Consider the following 27,548-nt stretch of genomic DNA (forward strand, 5'->3'; position numbering starts at 1 on the left):
CTGTGGTTTATCCAAGGGTTTAGGCCGCTCCTTATGTTCACGTACAGCACTATTATGGAGTTGCATATATGTAAATGGGGATGGTAGGTTCCACTTTTGTTTTGTTCTGGTTATAGGCACGAAGGAAGTTTTGCAAGTCAAGTGCCTGCATTTTTGAAAATTTGATAGTTGTATAATCAGAAGTATAAATGGTTAATATAAATATATATTTACAAAATGTAATAAAAAAAAAAAAAGAAACCTGCACATTTCTCAAGTTTTATGTAATCGGATCGGAGGAGGCCGGTGTGCGACGCTGCCGCTCCAACATTTTTTTTGTACAGGCATCAATCAGCCACTGCAGAAGGAATGTTACAGGGCGAGCCCAGGTGTGTCGATGAAATGTAAAAAAAAAACTGTAAATCCTGACTGGAAAGAATGTTTTTTTGTGGATGTGAAAATCTGAAACTGAGAGCAAAGGATCTGGTTTACCTTGAATGATCTTCTGCTGAAGCCGGTACCCGTGACCTAATTTGGATCTGACATTAAATAAAGGGGCCACTGGTCACCCAGCTATTTCTGAGAGTGTTTTTTATGCAGACAGCCGCAGTGTGCGTTTAGACGTGACCTGTGTACCGACACAAATGGCGGCAAGGATTAACCGTTCACCCTAGAGTTACGACTAGGTCCTGTCCCCCGGATCCGCATCCAGCGGAGCTTGTTTGGGATCTGGTGGAACGAGTGATTCCCATCACGGATGTGCAGCCCCGCAAATCTGCAGCAAAATCTCAGGAATGCTTCTGACGTCGTTGGATGAAGAATTATGGCGGTCCTAAAAGCGAAGGGGGTCCGCTCTGTAATGGCGAGGGTATCGGCGGCGTAGTTCGTCTTTCTCATCACTGAGGGAAAAGTCTAGCAGGCCTTGGTTCCTCCCTGCTGTGCGCAGCAACAGGTGGGGGTCAGCCGGTCGGCTCCGTTCCATACAGCTGCAGAAAACTCCAGCTTCTTCAGCACTTTACGACATTTTAATGACTAATCCGGTATAAAAACGATATAGTGGAACATTTTATTTTTTTTTTTTGCAGTTTTGAAGCCACACATTTAAAAAGTTTGATGTACCTGTATCCCAGTAACAGACCGATGCCTACCTGTTAACTCAAACTAAGAACATGTTCTCATTGGTCTGCATTTTAGTTGAAGTTTAAGCGATGTACAATCTTTTAAACTGCCTATTTGAAAATAATCAGTGAATATTTAAAAGTAGCCCCTTACCTCATAGAAGGGCTGTAATCTTTGAGAGATATTACATGCACTCCCTTCCTGATCATCTTTTCTTTCTGTGATCGAGGTGTTTATTACGCCTCTCAATCAAATGAAAGGAGCTTGATCCACTTGGGAAGTCATTAAAAAAAATGACTTCAAAGGACAAGCAGAGCTGCAACGCTGGGTTCGTGGTTGCGTGTCAAGTGCTGTTGCCCCCCAAAGTGCGCCTTGCTTCGCTTATGCCTCGGCTCTGAGCTGCATATGATCCAGATGTGGACGTCAGCGTGTTGCACTGGCTGTGTAGTGGTGTCATTGAACTCGTGGCGGGGAGGGGGGGGGCACCCACAGTGTGTGCTTTATGTGTTTGGGCTCCCGGACGGCACCGCTGTGGTCGTGGGAGGGGGGGGGTGCGCTGTCTCTGCGCGCTCTCGCTGGAGGGGGCTGGATCTCCTGATTGGATCCAGCTGTTCCTGCAAGAGCTCCGTGTGGGCCGTCACATCTGCATTGCTAAACAATCAGCAAAGCCGAGCGATCCGAGCAAGGAAGCGGGACGTTTTGGTTTTTTGTTTTGTCGTTTTTTTTTTTCTTTCGGCCGAGGAACTCCTGCAAGAGTTGGTCAATGTGCCGAAGCTCCAGCTCGATCGCACGGTGGTTAATGAAAACCTGCTGTCGGCTTCTGCGTCAGGACGCATAGTTGGAGGCGAGAGGAGAGAACCCCGCTGGGATTCGGGTCTACGGGTCGTCGGAATCTTTCCTTTGATAGGGAGTTTACTAGAAACCATTAAAGCAATGGCTCTGGGAACGCGTCCCCTCGGGTTTTCTTCTTCTGCGAGGTTCGTACGTCACCGTACCCCCTTCCTAATTCAGATCAAACTCTTGCGCGTCGGGCTCCGTTGATGCGTTTCTCTGCTCCTATGAACAGGCTATGCTTCTGTCGAGCTCCCGCGTCTTCGGCCGGCTGTCCTCCACGAGGCTTGGCGGCACTAAAGCTCCCTCTTTGCAGGATGTTGGCTGCTTTGGTATTTGCTCTGCTTTGCATCCAGTCTGCACACGGACAGGTAACCCCACACCTTCGCTTCGTTTAATGATCCGGCTCTGACACAGACACTCAAGCTCCAATTGATCTCTCCTCAGCGCTGCCCGTACGGCTTTGAGTATAGCCCCAGTTTAGGACGATGCGCAGGTAAGTCACTTCATTTAAAGAAATGCAACGCAAGAGTTGGCTGTCCACACTCATTTCTAAGGTTTTCCCCTGTTATAACCACAGACTAACATGTTTTACTGGTATTTTTCTGATAGTCCAACTCTAGCCCAAATTAGTGCATGATTATTTGAAATTTATTCAAACAAAACAATCTGAAAAGTGCGGTGTGCATTTGTGTTCAGCCTTTCTGACTCCATGCTTTGTCGAACAGCCGCAAGCCTTTTGGCTCACGCACCTGCTGCATGTCTGCAGACGGATTTTTGCTGCCCATTTGTCTATGCAAAAAAAAAAAAATAAAAAAAAAAATTACTCTCAGAACGGATTTTTTTGAAGTCATGTCACACATTCACAATCAGATTTAAGGTCTGGACCATGACTGGGCCACTAACGTATGAATATGCTTGATGTAAAACCATTCCATTGTGTTTCAGGCTGTTGTCCCTTTATAAAGCGAACCTCCACCCCGGTCTGCAGCTTTTATTCCTCTTCCATGAACTCTCCCCTGTTTTCCTGTCTCTAAGAAACGTTTCCCCACAGCATGATACTGCCACCACTGTGCATAACCGTGCATGGATGGTGTGTTCCAAAGGATGTGCGGCGTCAGTTTTGCTCATCAACCAAAAACAAATGATGTCTTATGCGATTTAAGCTAGTTTGACATTAAAACATGTAAAAGCATCCAGTTAAAATTTTAACTCAAGGCCTAGAAAACCATATTAATCAAAATAAACAAAAACATATTGATAAATAAATGCAATGAAATGCTGGAATGAGGTAATAACTAGCTACAAGGAACGAGTTTGCTTAAGATGAGTTGATAATTCTCAGGGAAGGAGCCTAATTGAGCCAAGGCAGTCTGGCTTTGATGCTGCACGGTCTTCTTCCAGAAGGAAGGCATGAAAGGAGATGGTCAGTCTGTGAGAAGGATAGGTTGCACATGGTTCATCAGGCTTTGCATCTTCAGCGGCCGATGGAGATGTCGCTGGTGGATGGAAAGCTACAGTGCTTTGAAAAAGTATTCACACCCTCGGCGTTTTCTTGCCTCACAACCTGAGGTTAAAATGGATTGTTTGAGAGTTTGGCCCATTTCATTTACAGAACATATTTACAACCTTCAAGATGTATTTTTGTGTTGTGAAACAAAAAAAAAAAAAAAAAAAAAAAAAAATTGGAGAAAATGACAGAAAACTTTGTTCTTTTAGTTAACCCCCCCTGGAAGTAATTTTGGATCAGCCTTTATGAGCTCGTCACATATTGCCTCCCGGGTTTTTGCCAATTACTCGAGGCGAAACGGCTCCAGCTTCTTCATGTTGGAAGGTTTTCGCTTCTAAACTGTGAGCTTTAAAGGCCAACCACAGACTCTCAATTGGATTGAGGTCTGGACTTTTGTCATTCCAACACATTTAAACGTTTCTCCTTAAACCATTCCAGTGTGCTTCGGGTCATTGTCCTGCAGGAAGGTGAACCTCTGTCTCTGTCCCAAATCACAGGCAGGTGGACACAGGTTCACACCAAGAATATCCCTGTATTTAGCACCGTCCATCTTTCCCCGGACTTGAATCAGTTTCCAAGTCCCAGCTGCTGAAAAACACTTCCTCCATACATTTGTGGAGTCACCCATGTGCCTTTTGGCCAACTCAAATCGTGCCTTCTTATTTTAAACACTAATTAATGGCTTTTTTTCTGGCCACTTTTCCATAAAGCCCAGCTCTATGGAGTCTACAGCTTATTGTGGTCCTATGGACAGATCCTCCAGTCTCAGCTGTGGAGCTCTGCTGCTCCTTCAGGGTGACCTTTGGTCTCTGTGCCTCTCTGATTAATGCCCTCCTCTCCTGGTCTGTGGGTTCTGGTGGGCGGCCCTCTCTTGGCAGGTTTGTTGTGGTACCATGTGCTTTCTATTTGAAGATGATGGAGCTTCGGAGGAACATTAAAGATTTGAATCTTTTTTTCTTTTCTTTTTAAATCCTACTCTAACTTCTTAACGACTTTGTCCCTGACTTGTTTGAAGAGCACCTGATTCCTCATGGAGTGATGCCTGTACCTTGGTGCTGCAGCATACCTTTTAGAAAATGTATGTTTATACTGACAATTAGATTACACGCGGGTGGACTTTATTTCCCTAATTATGGGCCTTTTGAAGCTAATTGGTTGCACCAGAACTTTTTAGAGGCTTCATAGCAAAGGGGGTGGATACATATGCACATGCCAGTTTCAGTTTTTCATATTTTAAATTCCTACATATATTGTCTGATTTTACTTCAACGACTTAAGGTATTTTATTTAGATCCATCACATAAAAGAGGAAAAACATTGAAATTACAGATTGGAATGTAACAAAATATCTTGCCAACTGTTCTGCTTCCTTTTTTTGTTCAGCCCTGAGCAGGCAGGCCTACCGTACGTCGTTTACGTCCCACAGATGTAAACGGAAGCAAGGGTTGAGAGTCCAAGTCCAGCTACCCTGACTTTCCTCATTATGTGAAGGCATATGTGGGCCTTTCTCACAATTGTGTGGTTGTGAATCTTTGGTTAATTTGATCTAAAACGCATTTCGTCTGGAAGAAAGAAGAAGTTGGTTCTCCAGGAGTTGGAAAACCCGTGTTTGCTATGAATCTTTCACTGCTCTGCCATTCTATGGCTCTCTAAAAGATGTCTTTCCTCCTACCAAATTTGCAGGGTGCCCAACTAATTGTCTTCTGCAAACAGATTCTCCCACCTGAGCAGCAGCTCTGCAGCTCCTCTCATGGGCCTCTGTGCTTTTCAGAGATTTATGAAGTTTTCCCTCCCCTTCACAAGTATGCCACTCTGTGTTGGCCTGTCACATGATATCCCATTAAAGGGAATTCAGGTTTGTGGTCGTAACATGAAATAACGTTGAAAAGCTGAAGGGCAACGAAGACTGTTGCTAGGATCAGCAGCCTAATACAAAACTGGGTGGGCCACCACCTGACAGACGTTCCAGCAGCAGGAATGTCCTAACATCGCTCTTCTCTGCGTTCCAGATGTGAACGAGTGCAGCTGGCCCCAACCTTGCCAAGGAGAGATGCTCTGCGTCAACCGGATCGGAGGCTATCAGTGCCTCTCGAGTGACTATTACGACCAGCCTTACAGACGGGTGGGCTCCGTCCAGCCTGAGCCCAGTTACCCGGACCCCTCTGACAGGATCTCGGACGCCTTCGTCCCGGCTCCAGCGAGACGCGTGGAGCCCAGTTACCCCATAGTGGGCAACACTGCGCTGTGCACCTTGGGGTACGCTCCTGCGGCGGATGGCACCTGTAACGGTGAGTGACAGACAGCAGCTCTGCTAAGTTCAGTGGGCGAAGAAGCATCGCACAGGCTAAATGTAAATTCATACTGAGACTCTTTATCGGCCTTTCATGAAGATGATTTTTGCCGCTCTTTGCTCAGTGGTCAGACGCTTTATCCTCCTAAATAACTATTGTAGGGTCATTCCATGAAAACTGTCAAGTTTGGGTCCATAACATTCAAAGAGGAATAGGAGGCATAATAAAACTGTCAATAATACTTTAAGTGTCTGAAGGCATTAATTCAAGTTTAGTTGCTTGCATGAGGTAAAGTTAAATTAAATAATAAATATACATTTTGCACATTTATAACTTTTTGTGTTAAACTGCAATCATTTTCTCATGTCCGCTCTGACCATTTTTCTCATTCATGTAATGTAAAACTTAAAATATATCAAATAAATCTCAAACATTTATTGTTGTTATGGTAAGACATACTTTCCTCTTATTAGGAAATGTGTTAATTATATTAAAAAGGCATATTTTTTTATTAAAATAGCATGATTTTTCTGTGTCCATCAATTTCATATTCCACCCCGTCACACCAATGTAATTCATCCCCAAAATGAAATACACTTCCTGGAAGTGACTTTACTAACAGGAAGTGACATCATTCATGAGTTTGAAGAAGAGAAGTCCAAACAATAGTGAGTTCTGATTTTTCTTTTCTGAACATTTTTGGTACATTTTTCCTTCAAAATCCTTTCGTTAAGCATAGCATATCCACCCCGTCACACACAAAAAGTGGGGAAAACTATTTGGTAATCAAATTTTGAAATCATATTTGTGTTAATAACTCATTTTTCATTGTACTTCCACGCTAATTGCAGTGTTACCATTTAGCATATCCAGAAATCCAGCCATATTGCTATAGATTTTCCACCCCGTCACATTCCACCCTGTCACACTAAAGCCTGTGACAGGGTGGAATCATTGTGATGGGTGGCACTGTTCTTCATATTGAATTAGTATAAAATATATAAATCTTTCTACACTTCCCTCCCCCAGCATCAAATTAAACATTTATTTTGAGGAGCAGTTCTTAAAATAAAACAGTGGTTATTTATGTCAGTGTCTGTCATTAATTGTGGCCTGAATCAAATTTGAGCAACTATGAAACTGAAATTGTGCAGTTCTTAAATTTGTCCATTCCACCCCGTCACAGTGTTCCTCTCTGTCACACTATATTCCACCCCGTCACAGTGTGATTTTTTTTATTTTTTAAAGACAAAGGGAAATATAGTGGTCAAAGCAATTATACACATAGTTTATATTTGCAATAATGTACATAATATGTAAGTTTTGTTGTAGAATTTTAAGTCAGACTTTACATTTTACCAAAGAATGTATGATCACTTGCATATTATTGATGCTGTACATAAAATAAAAATATAAAAAAAACGCATTTTAATCTAACTATTGGTATTTTTGAACAAAAAGACACTTTCTGAAGTGAATAACATTTTGTTTGTATTATTTTTATCTAAAATTATTGTAGAATTTGTTAACCTTTGTCCTGTGACGGGGTGGAAAAATAAACTCTGATCTCTGGATATAATGTGCTAAAATACTTTAAGAAAATGGTGTCTGAGCTTGAAAAATATGTTTTATTGCAAGTGTTACATGTTCTATAGGCTATGAAACTAAAAAAAAAAAAAAAAGGTTGTGATCAAAAAACTCATAATTCAAAGGTCCAATCTTAACACTTTCCAAGCATCACCAAACCCTGCTTTAGATTGATGGAAGGCGTGCCCACAACATGTTAACTTGTTACTGTGCAATCACGAAGGACTGGAAGCATGCATTATTTGGCAAAATATCAAATTTGTTTCATGCAGACTCTCTGCAAGCCACAATGCTTGTCCATCTGGATCGTCCCTAACTGCTTTTTCAGCTGCACAAGACATACGTTTGTGGTGGCCGAGACGCTGGAGCTCCCAGAAAATGATGGGGGAACTGTAATGATGGAAAAGACGCAGGGGGAAAAAAAGGGGGGGGGGGGGGTTAATTGCAATTGAAATCGTCATCACGGTATTCAGGAATAGCATTGCAATTGCATGTTTTCCTGATGTCGTGCAACCATGCGCTGCTCCTCTACCTGACATGCAGCTCCATCTCTACATAGAGTTCCTTTAGAAAGTCATGTGTCCACGATTATCTGAGATGGCATAAAACAAATGCAGCCGTTTCATCTCCTCGGCAGTTTTAGATTCTGGAAATATCTTTTATCAAATCCTCAACCATCCATGACTGCCTCTACTCAGCCTGAAGGTCACCCTGTTTTCTTCTGCTCAGGTGTCAGTTTTGGTCCTAGTTCAGGTTCGTCTGTATAAAACCAATTTCTTTCCGCTGATCTCTTGCAGAGATCATGTTTCTGTCCATTTGCATTTCGTTTTATTTTCTATTTTTGTAACATTACTCTATTCTTTTCCTTTTTGTTGCCCTTTTGAGTCCAAACTAAATTTTTTAGACACCACTGACTGGGTACATCTTTTCTTTTTTGCCACACTCCATGTTCACTTACCCTCTTCTAGGAGCTTGGTAATCCTTTCCATGTTTTAATTGGCCGCTCCATTTTTAGGGACCAGGAGCAACCGCTCAAAAATGCCTGCAAGCACTCTCTGTTACCTGAAGAGTCATTTGCTTTTTCTGGCTTCACTCTGGCTTTCTCTCATCATCCAAAAACAAACATGTTTGCATGCAAGATCAACTAGTGTTTACTCTGAGGTGCGAGTGTGTGGTTAGCTGAAGTTGCCCTGTGAAGAGATGGTGACCTGTGCAGAATGCACCCCCCCCCCCCCTCACATCTTTCGGCCATTAAATAACAGAGATGGATGAACGACTGAATGATTGATTTAAACAGCGATTATAGCAGACATGAAAGTGCTGTACATTATTCAAATATGAACATCATCACAATCCCAAGATTTACCCATTGCAAAAATGTCACTTTAAATTCATAAAAGAAATAAACCCATGCATAAGATAATGAATGGAGGGGGAAAAAAAGCTAATGCCTTCATCAAACTCCAGGTAAATGTCAGGCTAAATAAATGGGTCTTAATTTGCTGTTTAATGTAATGTGTTGTGAAAAGACAAAACAATAGAGAAAGCAGGCGCTGCCACGACCTTAAAGATTGATTTCCTTCAGTCATCTATGCATTTTATTCAGGAAAAAGGAATGCATTTTATTTTGTTCAGACGGAGCAAGAATCCAAATCAATGTTTGAAGATCAGATACAATCTCAGGTGCCTGACCGTTGGCCGTTTCAGCTTTGAGGACTAACTTTTTATCGTGAATTCTGGACTTGACAGAATGCTAGGGTGAAGGTAGCAAACCTGTAACGTCTGGACCAAAAAGCCCATATTCAAGCTGGACACGGTGAGTTCACTGTAGAGTTGGAGGTGACGACTTACCCAAAAATATTTGGTAAAAGGACTTGGGCCTAGAGTGGAGCATGGAATAGAGAGAGATTAGCCATCAGTCCCAAAAACACACAAAAAAAGATATGAACGAGTCAATAACCTAGTCTACGCATTCTGTATGACTGCATGATTTTCTAAGAGAAACTTTGCATTACAGTGTTTCTAAACTGAAAGAAGCAAATGCATCAAGGGTTTCTTCATTTCTTCTTGGCAAAAAAAGGTCTCCGTTTGGCAATTTTCCTTCCCTGAATGACGCAATACCGTGTGATGAATTTTAAATATCAGTCCAGGGTTAGGTCGGAATGCAACGTTACTCCCGAGCTGAGAACACTGGACTTGGTGGACGTCCAAAAGGAGGCAATTGCTTGGCTGATGTCAGAGTGTGTTTCGGGCAGGGCTATTGTTATTTTCTTTCTGTTGTATTTTAATTTAAAAAGTAATCAAGTGGTCAGTCTCTTGTCCAAGTTAGTCGGTTGATTCATTTAGATAACTTGGCACACTGTTGTAGTTTAAATACAGCTGAATATCATCTGCATAAAAAACAGTAACAGATTATATTAAAAGATTGATTTATACCTGCTTATGGAAGTATATAAAATCATAATAATAGGCCGAATATTGAGCCTCAGCTGACCCCACAGGTTACAGAAGATTTCTTTGAGGAGTGCTCTGAAACTTTTACAGCAGAACTTCTATCCTGTAAGTGGGAGAATAACACAATTAAACAAAGTAAAACAATTGACTGAACATGCTCCAAGAGAAGGGAATCTTAATTTAAAGTTTGTTTATTGAGAGGGTTTATTTATCAAATGAGTTCAGTAGCAATGGTGAACCAGAGTACAGACTGACTGCTTTCGTGAAACATGATTCAGTTACTTCTAAACCAGGGATCCGGTCCTTACTGTAAGGGCGGAAAATAAATAGCACTAGACAATTTAAATACTGCAAACTGCATTTGTTAATCCACACCCTATCAGTTTGCCTTGGAGGAGATGTGTTGGTCAGAGGCGCCGTTGTATGGCAGCCTCTCTTCTGTCAGTCTGCCCCAGGGCAGCTGTGGCTACTAACATAGCTCATCACCGTCAGGGTGTGAATGTGTGCGTAAATGACTGACTGGGGTCGTCGGACTAGTTAAAGTACTGTACAAGTACAAGCCATTTAACATTTCTGTGAGATTTTAAACGGAAGAGTAGTCCAAAAGTTGTTGGTTTGATCCCAGCATCCTCCTGTCTTATGTTGATGTGCCCCTGGGCAAGATGTTTTAAGTTCTGATTTGCATATTGGTGGAGCGTGATTGGACAAATGTGGTGTGAGGTGTAAAGGTGTGAGATGCTTTGAGTGGTTAGTGGGACTAGAAAAGTGAAATGTGACTTTACTCCATATACCATTTAAATCAGGTTATAAAGTAAGTAAAAAACAACAACAACAACCATTGAAATTACCACAATTTCTAAATTTATAATAAGCATAACTGAATTTTTCAAGTTCACTATCGCAACTATTGTCACAGAAGCCAAACAAAGCACAATGCGGCAGCTGTACACCAAAAAATACATTTTGCATTAGTGCATCCTGCAAAGATCACTTCACTATAAAATGCACAATCCTGATATGGATAAAAAATGAACTGAAGTACAACTGCAAAACACATTTAAGTCGTCTTAAGCTGCTATCATGTCTGGTGAAATTACATAATGGAAGTAGAAAGGAGAAAAACAGTTGTCATCAAAAAGATAAACATTGCAAAAATATTTCATTACCATTGGTTGAAAAAAAAAACCCTAACTTGTAAGACCTTGTATGGTATAATTTCTCTCTGCAGTATAGTCAGAGAAAGCTGTGTAAAATAGCCCCCTTAAAATGCATTGGGGCTGTTTTTTTTCTTCTTCTTCTGTCATTTAGGATAAATCATCCACGACCTTGAAATGAGGTGGAAATATATACATAGAGTGCAGTTGTTTTTCCTTCTAAAAGAGACCATTAGAGCTGAGCTCATGCACAAATATGGGCTGCTTCTCGTTGAATTTCAGATGGCTTGCCAGAGAATTCATTCACAACCTTGTTTGGGTAAACCACTCTGCCAGAGTGCCAAAAAGTGAGGTCATGTTCCACCAAAGCTGCCCCCAGGCCGGGCTCGGAGAACAAGCGTGACTCTGTGGGGGCCACACGCTCCTGAAGGCTGACATGTGAGTGTTGGTGTGTGCTGATGTAATGGGCTGCTGATTGATGATGCTGCGAGGCAGAAATCACACACTCTGCTGCGACTTCCTGCCTGAACCTGTAACAAAAGCATGGCTTTGACTTTTACTGACACACTTCCATGGGTTTCACAAATGGCACCGCTCTGCAGGAGAAAAACTGAACTTATTTTAGGGTTTTGCAAAGTGTTCACATCAAATTTTTTTCTCTCACATTTTCTCACAATACAACTAAAAACATCAATGTGTTTTTAAGGGGTTTTATGTGATAGAGTAGCGCAAAGTAGCGTTCACTTCTGAAAGACATGGTTTCAACTTTTTTTTTCATAAAATAAAAACAAAATGAGAAAATTGTGGAACGTATTTGTGTTCAGCCCCACCCGAATCACCTTTTACCACATCTACAGCTACAAGTCTTTGAGGTAATGTCTCTACACTGCAAAAATAGACCTAAAAATAAGACATTTTTTCTTGAAATTAAAGTATTTTTCCTTGATTTGAGCAGGTAAATAGGACTATTTGCCAATGGAATAAGATTTTTGCACTTAAAATAGGAACAATTCATCTCTGTTTTCTTATTTCAAGTGCAGTTTATCTAATTATCTTATTTTAGGGGTAAAAATGCTCATTCCATTGGGAAATAGTCTTATTTACCTGCTCAAATCAAGGGCAAATACATTCATTTCAAGAAAATTTTACTTATTTTTAGTTCTCTTTTTGTAGTGTACCAGCTTTGGACAGCTGAACTCAAACTTTTGCCAATCTTTTATCTATTAATTTGGAATGTTTTAGCTAAATTATCTAAGCTCAGCCAGATTGTATAGAGAGCATCTGTGAATATCAAAGGTTCAAGTCTCGCCACAGATTCCTAATTAGATATAGGTCTAGCTTTTGACTGGGCTGGTCCAACACATGAGTTTAATTTAACCTAAACCTTTCTATTGTAGCTCTATGTTTAGATCAGGCTTAGGTCAGGGTTTCCCTCACGATGGCTCCGTGTTTACATCCGTCTTCCCGTTAACTCTGACCAGCTTCTTTGTCGCTGCTGAAGAAAAGCATCCCCACAGCATGATGTCTCCACCACCGTGTTCCACCATGGGAATGGTGTTTTCAGGGTAATGTGGAGTTTTGGTTTTCCACCATACGCAGCCTTTTGCATAAAAGGTCAAAAGACTGGGCTTTTTACGGTTTTCTAATTTCTCCCTGCCACTCTTGCTGAGACCAGGTGCGTAGCGTGCTCAACTAATAGTTATTTTCTTTATTCGGTTCAGGTGGTTTGTCGGATCGTTCCAATTTTGGATAATGGATTCGATTGCACCTTGAGATTCTCAAAGCTTGTGATTTTGTTATTAAAAGGCAAGGCAAGGCAAATTTATTTATATAGCACAATTCAGTACAAGACAATGCAAAGTGCTTTACATGATTAACATATAGCTAAATAAAACAGAATAAAAGCAAGTAGGAATAAAATGTAGATAGAAAAAAGAACAAAAAAGTGGTGATTCAGTTAACTAGAACAGTTGAAGGCAATCTTAAACAAATGTGTTTTTAATCTTGATTTAAAGGAACTCAGGCTTTCCGCACCTTTACAATTTTCTGGAAGTTTGTCCCAGATAAGTGGAGCATAGGAACTAAATGCTGCTTCTCCTTGTTTAGTTCTGGTTCTGGTTCTGCAGAGTAGACTAGAGCCAGAAGACCTTAGTGGTCTGGAGGGTTGATACACTGATATCAATTCTGTGATGTATTTAGGTGCTAAGCCATTCATGGATTTATAGACTAACAGAAGGATTTTAAAGTCTATTCTCTGAGATACAGGGAGCCAGTGTAAGGACTTTAGAACTGGGGTTATGTGCTCTACTTTCTTAGTCTTAGTGAGGACGCGGGCAAAACTAACCATGGGAAGACTGAATGGAGGTGGAAGAGGGGAAAGCATGTGGAGCTGGTAGGCGAATGCTGAGGTAAGGAGGTGTAACTAGGTCCCATTGAGGTGGCCCTACATCAGAAGAGCCACTAAAAACATCCCAGAAGCTGCTGAACGTGGTTCAAGAAGGCTGTGGCTCAAGTGGGGGCGGGGGGGGGCGGGGGGGACCCATTGACCGTACAAGCTACTCAGACACCCAATTTTCCCAGGATGCACCACTGAAGGTGTGCCTGAGTTGCACTATAGGTGTACTATGTTAGGGACCCTGCTATAAAATCCCTCACAGATTCCCCCATGATCTGTCCGCTGTTGGTTTTCCTGAGCCCTTCACAGAACCGCTGCCTTTATGCACGGATTAAATTACGCGCGGGAGGACTCCCCTTAATTAGTAGGGGACTTCTGAAGGTAATTGATGTCTCTGGGTTTTATTAAATGGTATCAGAGTGAAAGATAAAAATACAGCGACAAAGTCTGAATACAGACTTCTTTGTAAGAAAAATTGAAAACCATGTATCCCTTTCCCTCCACATCGCAATGATGCGCTGTCCCTGTGACAGAAAATGCAGAGAGGTTAGTGGGGTAGGAATACATTTGCTTCACAATATATATCTCTTTCTGTTGTGGTCATCGAAGCCAGAAAATCCCACATAATCATCTTGGATTACCCGGTCATAGACATTTGTTACCCACGAGAGGTGTAACATTAGTTTGAGCATGTCCCAGCTAAACTACAGGCCATTTCCTGCTTGAAGCGCTATAATTCCTGTGTATATCTCTGGGGTCATATTTAAAGGAATATAAAGCCTGGCTGGAAGCTGCTCCTCAGTGAGCCGCAGCAGCAGCGGTGGAGCAGCGTCTGCAGATGCAGGACGATGCGGCTTAGATCACTGTCAGAGCTGGACGTCGTTTCCAAGGGTCAACGTCGGAGCTATGCGCCGTAAATTTCAGCTTCGACGTCCTGGATTCCTCGTTTCTCCGTGGACCTGACCGTACGGCTCAGTGCAAAGTCATAATTACGGTCGGCTGTTTTGAGGAGGAGTTTATTATAACGTTGGTTCTTTACAATCCTTTTCCTGTTTGGCTGTGTTTTGGTTAAAAACTTAAAATCTTGCTTAGAGTTGCCGAACTCTTAGTTGCAATGTGATAATTTTGAAGCACGGCTGCTGATGGATTGTTAGTATATAGACAAGTGGATAACCACTTCTGGATGAAACAAAGGACTATTCAGATCAGGAGATCTTGCGCTCTAAGAAAGAAACTATTGAAATCAAAGGTACTTGATACTGTGGTACACCTGAAAAGGTATTTATCTGTCCACGTAGCTTTAAATACTGATTACTTCTGATGTTTTCTGTGTATTTTGAGCATGAAACAGCATCTCTAATACGTCTTTGTACCAGGAGCAGCTGTCTTGGTGCATTTTCACGCACACAGAGGGTTAACATTTCCCCCTGTTTCAGCAGAAGTGGAAACATTTTTCCTCCTGTGGGTATTTTTTTTTTTTTTTTCTATACGTGACCAATCTCCGGGCATTTCGAACGAATCCCTTTTGGCACGACTTTCTCTGCAGCCGGTGCCAGTTGTCAGCAGCTACCCCGGACGTCTTGTTGAGCAGCCCACGAAACGGGCCTATATAAGGAGGCGATCTGAAACACTCGCAGGTGCTGCGTGTGTGAGATGACTACGCGCGTTGTGCACATGGAGGCCTTTTCGGAGAGGGCTTCAGTCTGACTGCTAGCAGGTGCTGCGGTCCAGGTCGGCCAAACGCTCTTGTCCTGCGCCGCTCCCCGCCCCTTTGTGCGAGGATGCCAGTGACCCAAACAGGCAGAAAGGACGCTGGTCCCACTTAAGACGTTATCACCTATGAAAACAGCCTGTCCAAACAAAAGAAGTAAAGGCACCCACCCACTTTCACTGCTGGTTTCCTAGAGATAGGTGACTTCACAGTCTGAGAACCAGAAACAGAGGCCAGATAAAAAAAAAAAAAAAAAAAAATGTTTTCCCTCATATGCTTGCGAGGAAATGTTCATTATAATGCATGGTGTGAGCTGCTCCAGAGGCGTCGGGGGACTTCAGATCACTTATCTCGAGCAGAAACCATTGAAAGCCGTTGGCTTGTTCAAGTACTAGGTGTTTATAAAAGCATTTTTTTAAACATGGGGTGGTGAAAAACCTGATCGCCGTAAAGATTTTATCTTATTTTTTAATGGAAGACTGCTGATACCATCGACATGGCGGCATGGGAAAAAGCGTGTCTCCTGGACATGAAATCCTGAAGAGCAGAGGTGCCAAACTACTAGACTGCTTCCTGAGAACAAAAGATGTCATTTTTCTGTTCCCAGAGAAGGCGCTTAAAGTAAAAATCAACGAGCGTGATCCCACCTTACCAGCTCACACCGGAGAGATGAGAGAGGACGGGAGGCAGGCCTCATCTGGGAGGCTGTCGGTGGGTTAGAGCTGCTCAGCAGCGCCGCAGACGTTAAAAGGAAAACCTCTACTGCTGGTTCTAAGGCTTTCTAACAGAATTTTGCTCTGTATTATAACAAGGTGCTCGGGTTTAGGTAAAGCTCAACATATAACCAACTCCTTATGACGGGTTTTCAATGCAGTGCCTTGTATAACATATTCATACCCCTTGAAATTGTTCATTTAATGGCTTTAAACTTTTTATGTATTGCATAAGAGGAGTAAAAGGAATATCTAGATGGACTTGCTTTTATACAAACCAAATTAGCATTTGTGTTCATGCCATTATCCTGCTGGAAGTATCCATTAGAAGGTGCTGTTCAAAACAAATGATCACCTGTCTATCTAAATGGCGCAGCAGAAATTAAGACTCATTGAAGCAGGGAACAATTTATTTTCTAATTTGTATGAACTTGTATGAATTATAGCCTTGGTTTCCTGTTCTTAGGATACAGGAGGGACACATTGTGTGGTTCTGCTTTTGCAGCTTTTTTTTTTCTTTTTTTTTGGGTGGGGGGGGGGGGGGGTGTAAGAGAATATTAGTAAATAGAACAAATAATGAAGACCAATGGATACCAGACTTGTCAGGCTTGAAGTTGTTTGCATTAACGTTAGAGGAGCGGCCAAAAGGGCCATGGTTACTCTGGAGGAGCTGCAGAGATCCAGAGGTCAAGGGAGAGAAATCTGCTGACGTGTTCATTATTAATCATCCACAGCACAAATCTCACCCACTATGGGAGTATCGGTGGCGAGAAGAAAACCACTGCTGACAGAAAGTTACAAAAACGTCCCGTCTGCGGTTTGCCACAACACGGGAAGGTGCTCTGGTCCACAGGACTGAACCTGCTGTGAGGCAGAAGAATAACACATTATCTCATCCTTTACCTACTATCCTTTAACGAGGACATGGGGAATCCTGGGAGAAAACCTGTTGGAAGCTGGACAATAAATGGTAAATGGTAAATGGACTGAACTTATATAGCGGCACTCGAATGGAGGTTCTGCTTCTACTGAGACAACAACCCTGAACTTACGGCCTGAACTACACCGGAATGAGTTTTGATCAAATCATGTCCATGTGTTGTGTCAAAGCATTTGACCCGGCGAAGCTGTGTGCAGTTGCACGCCACACTTTATAGATTATTAGAAGAAGACAAAAAAAAATCATATTTAATTTTCCTTCGACAGTACAGCTACATACTGCACTCCTTTGTTAGTCGGTCACATAAACTTCTCCTACAAGACATTCACACATGTGGTTGTAATAGGTAAAAAAAATAATAAAATGTTTGATGGGTATGCACACGTTTGCAATATATTGTAATTTCACTTAATTAACGACGGAAATGTCTGGGAATGCTCGCTAATGGTCCGAAAATGAGTTCTTAGCGTTATTCTTACACGGATGAGCTTGATTTGCTGGTAAAACTATTTCCAGTCTTCTTTTGTGTTTCTGCCCCGCTGCTAAAACTCTATTTTTAACAGCTGCATTTTCCTGCTTCTCTCCATTTCAGACATTGACGAATGTGAGACCAACTCTCATCACTGTAACCCCACCCAGGTGTGCATCAACACAGCCGGTGGCTACACCTGCTCCTGCACAGAAGGTTACTGGCTAGTAGCTGGACAGTGTCAGGGTGAGAGAGCCGCTTCTGATGATGATGATGTTTTTTTTGTTTTTTTTGTCTAACGTTTTATGGCATGATTTTTACAAATGCAAGTGAAAAAAAAAAAAAAAAATCTTAGGGTCAAACATTCACCTCCTACATGTGCCAAAACAGTGTTACAACGTTTTAAATGTTCAATAAATGCCAGACAACAATACATGTTTTTTGGGGAGCTGAGAAAAAATGTTTAGCAGTGGCGGGTTTTGATATGTGCAACAGGATGAGGACTTTAAAAAAAAAAAGCCTTTCTATCACTTTTGTAGTCTTTTGTGTTGCATTTTATGCTTGCATGTACCTTCACTGAGGAGTTGGCGCCCCCTACTGTGTTGAGTAGGTACATCCTCTTTGCTGCTGCTGATGACAGGCTGTCTGATTGGGGCTGGACAGCATTCCACCTTGGAGAGAATTTCCTGGATTTGATTGGTTTTCAGGATGCGTGGCGTTGTCGATAAAAGTCACGACACGAGAAGCGCCCTCCTAATATGAGGCCGACGTTTTTCTCTGCAAGCTTTAGTGTTACTTTTTGTTTCTTTCAAGAAATCCTGAATGCAACCATTATGGCAAATATCTGGGCTGATTATCTACTGTAATGCTGTAAAACATGCATCAATGGACACATCCAACATTACTCATGTGAGCAGAGACCAGTTAAAACCACGAGTCAATTTTTTCTGAGAGTTGTCCTCATTCTAGAAATGCTGCATCTTTTTTTTAAATTCCCCTCAAAGAAATCTACTTATCTAGAAATGATGTTAAAGACCTCAGCGTTCTGCATGTTCTGACAAGTAAAGCTGCTGCGTGTTCAGCCCGCATATGTTTCATGTTTCACAACTAGCCTCTTCTCTCTCTCTCTCTCTCTCTCTCCTTTCTACCAGATATCGATGAGTGCCGTTACGGCTACTGCCAACAGCTGTGTGCCAACGTCGCTGGCTCCTATTCCTGCTCGTGTAACCCCGGCTTCCTCCTTAACTCAGACAGCCGGACCTGTCAGGGTACGCCAATTCACGAGAACATGAAGCCAGAACGAAAAAGCAGACACGCAAGCTTTCCAAACACAAATAAATGTAAAATTTAACTGTAGAAAAGGTCGTACCTGGTTATCCACTGTAGCCAGCCAGGTTAAAATCAAATCAAAAGTTTATTTGTCCATCAATAATGTGAAGTATTTTGTACAATTCAACTGAAAACAAATAAATCCATCACAGAGGAAAAACAAAACTAGATGCACAAGGGTCCACGCCCTTAAAATAACCCTGGAAAACCTAAGATTAACATACCCCAACAAGTGATATTTTAATATTAAAATAAACACTTTTTGATTTTAATACCAGCATTCAATCTTCTTTGGTCTACCAACATCCCATATCTGGATTTATAAACTCTAAATCCAACAAATCTGGAGAACCTCTGTACATTAATCTGTATATATCACATCTTACATGGGCCTGTCACCACGGTAACTTATGCTGGAAATTATTTGTAATTGGAGATAAAGGTGGGCCACGCCCTCTTCTTCCTCACCTCTTTTTTTTCTTTTCCTCCAGTCGTTACATCGTCGTTCACCAGAATATTTCAGTGACGTGTCTCTGCAGAACTGATCCTTATGTACCAGAAATAGACTGATAACTTTGATCCTGTGTAATGCTGACAGTTAGGAAATAATAACAATGGTGTTTGTTGAATACAAGTAGAGCTGCACAATACTGTATATGAAACCAGAGTGGTCACTGCAATATCACAGTCACAAAGGACACGTTTAATGTGTATTGGTTGTGGTGAGGAGGTTGGTAGGGGGACATCTTGTAACGGTAAAGAAAGAGAAGAGATATGTGCGGGTTAATCATAATCAAACTCATCATCCCAAGTTTAATGATTGATATCACAAATACATCTATTCCTGATTTGTCTCTGTTCATTTAGATTCCTAATGACATCGGTTTTAAAATAAGGAATGAACTACAACCCATTTTGACTTGAACATCGCCACCTGCTGGATTGATTTTTATTTTATTTTTTTAGATAATTTAGTGGAATAATGACTTAGGTCAGCCACAAAGATGTCAGATAGATTCATGCTTTAATAATACAGCTACAATATTGCTTGTTTTCATGCCATTTGTGATTTGTCCCTTCTTGAAGCTCCGCCTGTTTTACCTGAACATGCAACACATGCAGAGTCTGTAATCCTGGGAGGACTTGCAGAGCTGACAACCAGCTCTGTAGTTTCACTTAAACCCGATCCTCAGCTCGATCTCTTCAAGGAGACCCAGACTGACTGAACCTGCTTCAGATTAAGCCGCTGTGTGCTCGCCAGGCTGTTTCAACACTTTCATATTCCTGTATTTTTTTCCCCCCACTAGACGTGGATGAATGTGAAGAAGAGCCCTGCAGTCACGGCTGTTTCAACACCTACGGCTCTTTTATGTGTAACTGTAACGAGGGATTCGAGCTGGCGTCCGACGGCACTACCTGCATTGGTGAGGATATTTCCACTGTCCCTCTTGTGGAGTGAAATGTTTTACCTCTGATCAGTCTCCCAGTACTCACTACACATTTGAATGCTTCTTTATTGATCATGACAGTGCTGATCTAATGAGTCAGATTCAAATTTAACACTCTTTCCATCTGATCATGCGCAATTACAGCCAGTGCAGATGCACAGATTATAAACCCTAGTCTCAAGTCTTTTGCAACCTTTTCTTTTACTGTACCCATCGTAGCATCAACTCTAACCTGAGGTTCTGTCCCTACCATATAAAGTGTTATCAGGGTGAAGGGGCAGTGTTTTTTTTTTTTATCATCCATAATGTTGTGCATTAGGGCCAGAAAGTAACATTTTGTCCTCACCAGACCAGAGCACCTTCTTTTTCTGGTTCGTGTCCTTAACCCTACATGGCTTCTGCAATTAGGTTCTCTCTCTTTAAAAAAAATCCCTTTCTTCCTGTTGCTCTTCCATTAAACCCAGATCACCTAATAGTTCTCAGATAAACAAATTCTCCCACCTGAAGCGTGTTGCTCTGCAGCTCCTCCAGAGTTACCATGGTACTCTTGGCTGCTTCTCTAAATGAACGCACTCTTTTGCTGGCATCTGAGGCCTTCACAGAACAGCTTCATTTATACTGAGATGAAATTAGATGCAGATGGATTCAATCTTCTAACCAAGTGATCTTTGAAGACAACTGTGAGACAACTCAAAGACTATAAATGCTTTTCCGAGCCTTAAGGCACACTACTGAGTTCAGAGTTTCCCTTTGCGTTCTACTTGCCTGTGATTGCTTAATGGAGTAGGAGGAGGAGAACTGGAAAAACGCCTTTCAGATGCATCAAAGCCAGTATCCTCTGAAACTTTAAAGGGCACATACCATGCAAAATCCACTTTTCCATAACCCTTTAAAGCCTGATACAGCTAATTGTGAGGAAACCTAAAAAAACTAAACATTCGCATTTAAAAAAAAAAAGAAAAAATCTTTTTTTGGTGCTTTAAAATGTTTTTAATTTTTGTTGTATCGTAATTGATATGTTAGATACATTTTGAGCTACCGTGTTACATATATTTTGTTGTGTACTTGGAGTCTCTGGTGCAGAAAAAATTGAATTTAGTCCGTCCCGGAGCTGCAAAGATATCTTTATATTCAGTTTGGGGCATATTTTTCAAGCCGTTCAGTTTTCTGCTATGCCTTTTGAACAATTATCTCACAGTTTTAGCTGCAGAACTACGTTTTTTTTTTTTTGGTCCAAGCTAATGGATGCCGAAGCTCAAATGCTGAAATGCCTCCTTTAGATTTAAAAGGATGGCACCAAAGCAAGTTGCTCTCAGATGCACCTCTGCACACGGGTAGAAAGAGGGAACGTGGGGGTAAATTAACGGAGAATTTAGACCAAAGCATTGCGGTTCCACTTTATATAGAGCACAACTGGATGATTTCAATGCGGAAAGGAAGGCATTAAATAGCATGATATGTCCCCCTTAAAGCTGTCTTTGTGTTAGGTGACATTTCATATGTTTGAATTACACCTTGTATTTCATTTAGACCTGGATGAGTGCAGGTTCTCGGACTTTCTGTGCCAGTACAGATGTGTGAACGCCCCTGGCTCTTTCTCCTGCATCTGTCCACCCGGATATTATTTACAAGACGACAGCAGGACCTGTGAAGGTAAGGTTCGCTGCAGAGGACTGTCACTCGAACGCATCTCGCTGTTTTCTCCGCAACAGAAACAAGTAGCATTGCTTTGTTATGATGCAAAATCACTTCCCTTAAATATGCGTTTTTTTTTAACATAGAGCTGAGGAAAAGTCCGTACTGTCCTAAATGATATCGTCTTGTTAATGCCTTTATGCTGTGGTTCTGATCATGTGGATATTTCACTGACTTTGATTGTTGTGTGCTTGATTTCAAAGACACCAATGAATGTGACACTGGTAACAACACCTGTACAACAGAACAAGTGTGTTTCAATTTCCAGGGAGGCTATACATGCCTGAATCCTTTACAGTGTGCACCTCCTTACGTCATCGTTAGCGACAAGTGAGTTATCCGTCACCCTGTTATCCCACCATCACATAAGACAGTCCGGAGCTGGCTTATTTTTGCAGAATCTAACCTTTTTTTATTTTTTCCAAACCTCCTCTGTCCGCTAACCTGCAGCCAATGCATGTGTTCAGCTGAGAACCCTGCCTGCAGGGACTTGCCTTTCACCATTCTGTACCGACACATGGACTTGTTGTCGGGGCGCGCCGTGCCTGCAGATATCTTCCAGATGCAGGCCACCACGCGTTACCCCGGCGCCTTCTACATCTTCCAGATAAAGTCGGGCAACGACGGACGAGAGTTTTACATGAGGGTGAGCGCTCGGGAGTCCGTGAATGGAAGATCTGGTGGCGAGAGGGCAGCCAGAATGAGTTAACGTGCGCTAAGAGAGAAAATCCACTTTTTTTTTTAGCCCATAACCCTTTAAAGCCTGATACAGGTAATTGTGAGGAAATAAAAAAAAAAAAAAAAAACATTCGCATTTAAAGAAATAAGAAAAAATCTTTTTTGGTTGCTTTTAAAAAATTTTTCATTTTCGTTGTATCGTAATTGATATGCTGGATACATTTACAGTTACCGAGTTACATATATTTTGTTGTGTACTTGGAGTCTCTGGTGCAGAAAAAAATTGAATTAAGTCCGTCCGGAGCTGCAAAGATATCTTTATATTCTGTTTGGGGCATATTTTTCAATAAAACGCTGAAAAAAAAATTAAAGCAAAACGCTGCCGCCTGTAGGCGGCCAAACAGAGTTCCAAGAAATGGCGGGAATGAGCCAAAACCAAACTGAATCTTTTACATTCAGTATCAAAATGGGACTTGATAAAGCGCTATACAAGTACACACAAGTACAACTATACAAGTCTGTTTTTAAACTGTATTAACTGTTAATAATTAATGGTGAAAGTTGCAGCTGGAATCAGTCTTTGACTTGTCTTGTATAATAAAATATGATGAATGATGATCACAAAGACCGGGGCCGTGAAAAAGACTTCCAAATATGCTAAAGCTGACCTTTGACAATAAATCACAAAAACCTCTGTTTTAGCTTTTAGGCTTTAGATATACCTAAAGCTGAGAAATCTTGGGTAAACGTCATTTCTACAGTAGTCTTTTTCATTTCGTCGCAGTTTGAAGCTCATCCATCCTTCCAACCGTCCGCTTATCCGTGCAGGGTCGTGGGGGGGCTGGAGCCTATCTCCAGCGGTCACTGGGGCGAGAGACGGCGTACACCCTGGACCGGTCAAATTATTATTTATACCTTCAGAAAGAAATTTCAAGCTCTGAGATATAACGTTGGGTCTTTATAATCATTTCTATTTTGCTATGTTTTGGTTGAAAAGTACTTAAAGCTTCTATGCTGTGTAGAGTTTAAGTGATCTGGGTACCGAAGAAAGCGTTCAGGTCGCACACATAAGTCTTGAGGGTCAGGCTGGGTTCAATCAGTTTTAAAATAAGCTACACTGCAAAAAGGGAACTTAAAGTAAGTAAACTTTTCTTGAAATTACTATATTTTCCTTGATTCGAACAGCTGAATAAGACTTTTTGCCAATGGAATGAGTATTTTTATCCGTGAAATAAGATAATTAGATATTCTCCACTTGAAATAAGACGATGGAGATGAATTGTTCTTATTTTAAGTGCAAATATCTTATTCCATTGGCAAATAGTCTTATTCACCTGCTTAAATCAAGGAAAAATTCAAAAAAAAAATGCAAGACATTTTTACTTATTTTGAGTTCCCTTTTTGCAGTGTAAGCACTTTGTTTTGGTCTTTTACATATGGTATGCAGTTGAAGTGAAATAATACTAATAAAGCAACAAGTTGCTTCTCCTCTATGATAAAACGCTGCTTGTGCTTTAACAGCTTATGGAAAAGAGGCACAGCTTGTTCAAGATGGGAGAGTGTGGAAAACATGGAGCACCTCAGTGCTAGCAGTGTTTCGCCAGCAGATGGAGGAAGATGCCGGTATTCACAAAGATTCTCAGAGAGTTCCTACCTTGGCCTAAAGATTCCTACCTAGGAGACTTAGCTCAAGGGTGATTCAGATCGCTGCTGACGCTCTGAGTGAGGAGACGAGACATTTTTATCTTAGTGAGGAGGCGTGGTTGACCTCATTGTTAGGTGTGACGATTAAAAAAAAACCATGTGCTCCTAGTAATAAAAAGGGAGAATAATTAGGAAGTGTGTGACATGATCATGAAACTTAGCTAAATTAATTGTCACACGCCATCAACATGTTTGAATGCAACTTATTTACATCCCCCATCATTGTTTCGATTTGCTTATTTATTTATTTTACTAATTTATCTATTTGATATAATGTGCTCTCACCTGTCAGCATTTTACTGGGATATAAATGATTTGGCAAAACGGACGACATAAAATGGAGAGAAAAAGGGTGGAAAAAAACCCGGACTTGACAGCATCGCATCTGTCCGCACAGCTCCGGGAGGAGAATAGAGGAGTCTTGAAAGTTAAATAGGCGAGCAAACTTCTAGGTGATCATTTAGGCTACTGATGTCATCATGCAATACAGAAGACACTTTCTCACCTCTTTTATATATATATTCTTTGTAAATTTCTCCACTTTTTATTCATAATTATTCAATTTTTTCCCCATTATTTATTTATTTATTTATTTATCATCAATATAATTACAGTACTCGTGTCATGCCATTAGCCCGCTGAGGCGCTGAAGCTAATTAATTTCCCTCTATGGGGATGATAAAGTTTATCTTGTCTACATATTAATAATTTTATGATTGTTAAAGAGGTTTATGTGCTCATTTCCTCCACTGTTTAGGCAGTGGATCAGCCAATCAGCTCTCTCTGTTTCCACCCTCTTCCTGCTTCAGACACTCTTAGGCTCCTCAAAGTCCTTCTCACTACTCCTTGCATTTTTTTTTCATTAGGAGTTCTTTTAAGGCCTATAAGAGACTTTGTGAATAACTTTTATCTTACCAACGTCAAATTCTAAGAAAAATCTTAGAATTTGGGAAATTAAGATTTTTCTTAAAATGACGCCACAAGGAGGGACTTCTACTCTTAGGAATCTTTGTGAATCTCTCAGCGCTTCACTTTGTTTTGTTCTTAAATTGCTACTGAGAAACATGGCGGGATTTTACATTTAATATTCCTTGTAAATGACAATAACTAGCTTTGTGAAGCCGAAGAAAAGGAATGCAAGCTTTTCAAAGTTTTTTTTTAAACTTCTATACAACATTATTCCTATAAAAATCTGAAAAGTGTGGCATGCATTTGTGTTCAGCCTCCCTGAATTGATATATTGCTGACATGACATCTTTTGGTACGGTTATTTTTTTATGAGTACGTGTCATTCATTGGACATCTACAGCCTATATAACTTTCGATCACATAAAATCCCATTTAAAAATACATTTAGGTTTGATGGTGCTGTGTGACAAACGGGGCTCATATTATGAATACTTGTTCTTGGAGTTCCGGTTAGTAAACCAAGAGACAATGCAAAGGTGAACCACTGAAGACTGTCAGACTTCACTGTTTCCTGTGCATCATTCCTCACATTCCTCTTCTCTTTCTCATCCTTTGTTCACTTACAGCAAACCAGTAACGTGAGCGCCACCCTTGTCCTGACGCGGCCAATCAAAGGCCCAAAGCAGTTGGTGCTGGACTTGGAGATGGTCACGGTGAACAACGTCATCAACTTCCGAGGCAGCTCCATCATCAGGCTGACGATATTCGTGTCGGAGCATCAGTTCTGAGGAACCTCGCTGCAACAAGACAGTCATGCATCACATGCAGCTGCACTCACATGTAACTTGTGTAATTCTTTTTTTTTTTGAGAGTACTCTTTTGCTTTGTTACCGTCCCGCCATCATCAGTCAGAACACATCCGACACAGACTCTGCCTAGATCAGCGGATGGGAAGGCATCCCTACGCTCGGATGCCCTCGGGTTTCCGGGATTCCGGGCTTTTACGGCTGTGGACACAGAGGAATATTTATAGTCTACGATTTCATACATCCTCTCCTCTGATAGTATGGCTCCGGTTACTAATTGAGGGCTGGTGTTTTATGCTTGAGCGTCCGTCTCTTGGCATTGAAGCTGTGAAAGTGACCGTAAATGCCGTCACTTCATTGTGAGTGCAGTCTGATCGTTACTGTAAACAAGAAAAGCAGGTTACCGGAACAGAGGAGTAAGCTACCTGTGCCAAGGGGGGGGGGGAAGTGTTTGAGATTATGTAATAAGCAGTCATTAAATAAAATATAGAGCACAGATTCTTTTAGAGCAATAAATGACTTCATCACATCGACCGTCTGTGGATCCTGGACTCTGTTTTCTAAAAAGTTTGTGTAAAATATAATACGTCCACCTCAGGACTTTAGTTGTTTCATCGGCTCATAATCCTACTTTTGTGACATTAGCATAACAAATACTGCCAAAAGGTATTCACCTAGTTGAACCTGCTAAATTATAGCTCCGGTTAAAGGTTTACATAAACATAACGTATTTGAACATACAACTTTAAAGAATTTTAAAAGGTTTTTCTTTAATCCACACAGGCTCTGAATTTTAAATATGGCCTTAAAACGCAAACACGCGCCCCCGCTTATAATTAGATGAATGTTTCTCGGCAAGTTACGCATGTTTTTGATGTGAGCATCAACAAGCTTCTTGATTGGGTATCTGGCTGACTTTATTTAACTGCTTGATTTCCTGGCGTGGCCACGCCCTGTTGTGTCCACGTTTCAGCCAGCTGACCTAAAACGTTCCCCGCCGTTAAAAGGAAAGCCGGTGGGATGTTCAGGAACAATGAGGGAAAAGAACAAAAAAAAATCAAGGCTCAGGCCTATCACATCCTGCAAGCTTCCTGAACACGAATGTCCACAGCGAAGTTAGTGTATCATCACTATTTGAACTCCACAGAAAGCTGCAGCTGAGGTGTGGCGTTCAATCTGAAGAACCCTGCATGTCAAACATGGTGGTTGTAGTAAGGTCCAGTGAATCTGGTTTGAAGCCAGTGGAATTGGTGCGTTGCATGGTTGGAGTCATAAAGCAGCGCTGCTTCCAAATTCTTCCACTAAATCTCCCGTTTCCAGCAAGTAGGTTCAAACTTGGACACCACTGGGTGTTCCAGTTCAGTTCAATTCAATGTTAGTTAATGCATCAGGGAAGTTGACCTCTGTACTGTGTGCTCAGGTGGTTCCTCTCCTCCTTGGTCTAGAGGACTCCGCACAACAAACAGAGTTTTGGTTTTCGTCTCAGTCCGTCGATGGTGAATGTGGCTCTAGCGTGAAGCACTTTGGGTGGATGGTACGTCAGAAAACCGCTATTTAAGGTTATAAATTGACCATTTATGGCTGGATTTCTGTCATCCCAGCGATGACCAACATCCCAACATATTACTCTTACTCTGTTGACAAAATGATGGGACTAATTGTGACGTTCTCCGTGGGACTCCTGCCGCTCTCCTTTGCAGTATGTCCATTATATCATTGTTAATTGCACGAGAACATTTCTTCCACTTTTTACTACACAACCCTTCAGCTTGATTGAAAAATGAGATTACAAAGTATTAGGAAACAAAATAAGATACATTCAGAGA

The 27,548-nt window shown here is 41.4% G+C and overlaps 1 protein-coding gene across 1 annotated transcript; it reads left to right on the forward strand.

Moving 5' to 3' along the window:
- Positions 1-1,689: 1,689 nt before the first annotated feature.
- fbln5 (fibulin 5) lies at positions 1,690-26,256 on the forward strand. Its single transcript, XM_012872253.3, has 11 exons — positions 1,690-2,075; positions 2,165-2,300; positions 2,377-2,425; positions 5,449-5,727; positions 17,277-17,399; positions 18,305-18,421; positions 19,790-19,906; positions 21,461-21,583; positions 21,829-21,955; positions 22,076-22,271; positions 25,543-26,256. The coding sequence occupies exons 1-11, from the start codon at positions 2,032-2,034 to the stop codon at positions 25,702-25,704; spliced, it is 1,473 nt and encodes a 490-aa protein (XP_012727707.2). The 5' UTR covers positions 1,690-2,031; the 3' UTR covers positions 25,705-26,256.
- Positions 26,257-27,548: the final 1,292 nt, after the last annotated feature.

The sequence above is a fragment of the Fundulus heteroclitus genome, chromosome 19 (assembly GCF_011125445.2).
Source record: "Fundulus heteroclitus isolate FHET01 chromosome 19, MU-UCD_Fhet_4.1, whole genome shotgun sequence".
Classification (NCBI taxonomy): Eukaryota; Metazoa; Chordata; class Actinopteri; order Cyprinodontiformes; family Fundulidae; genus Fundulus; species Fundulus heteroclitus.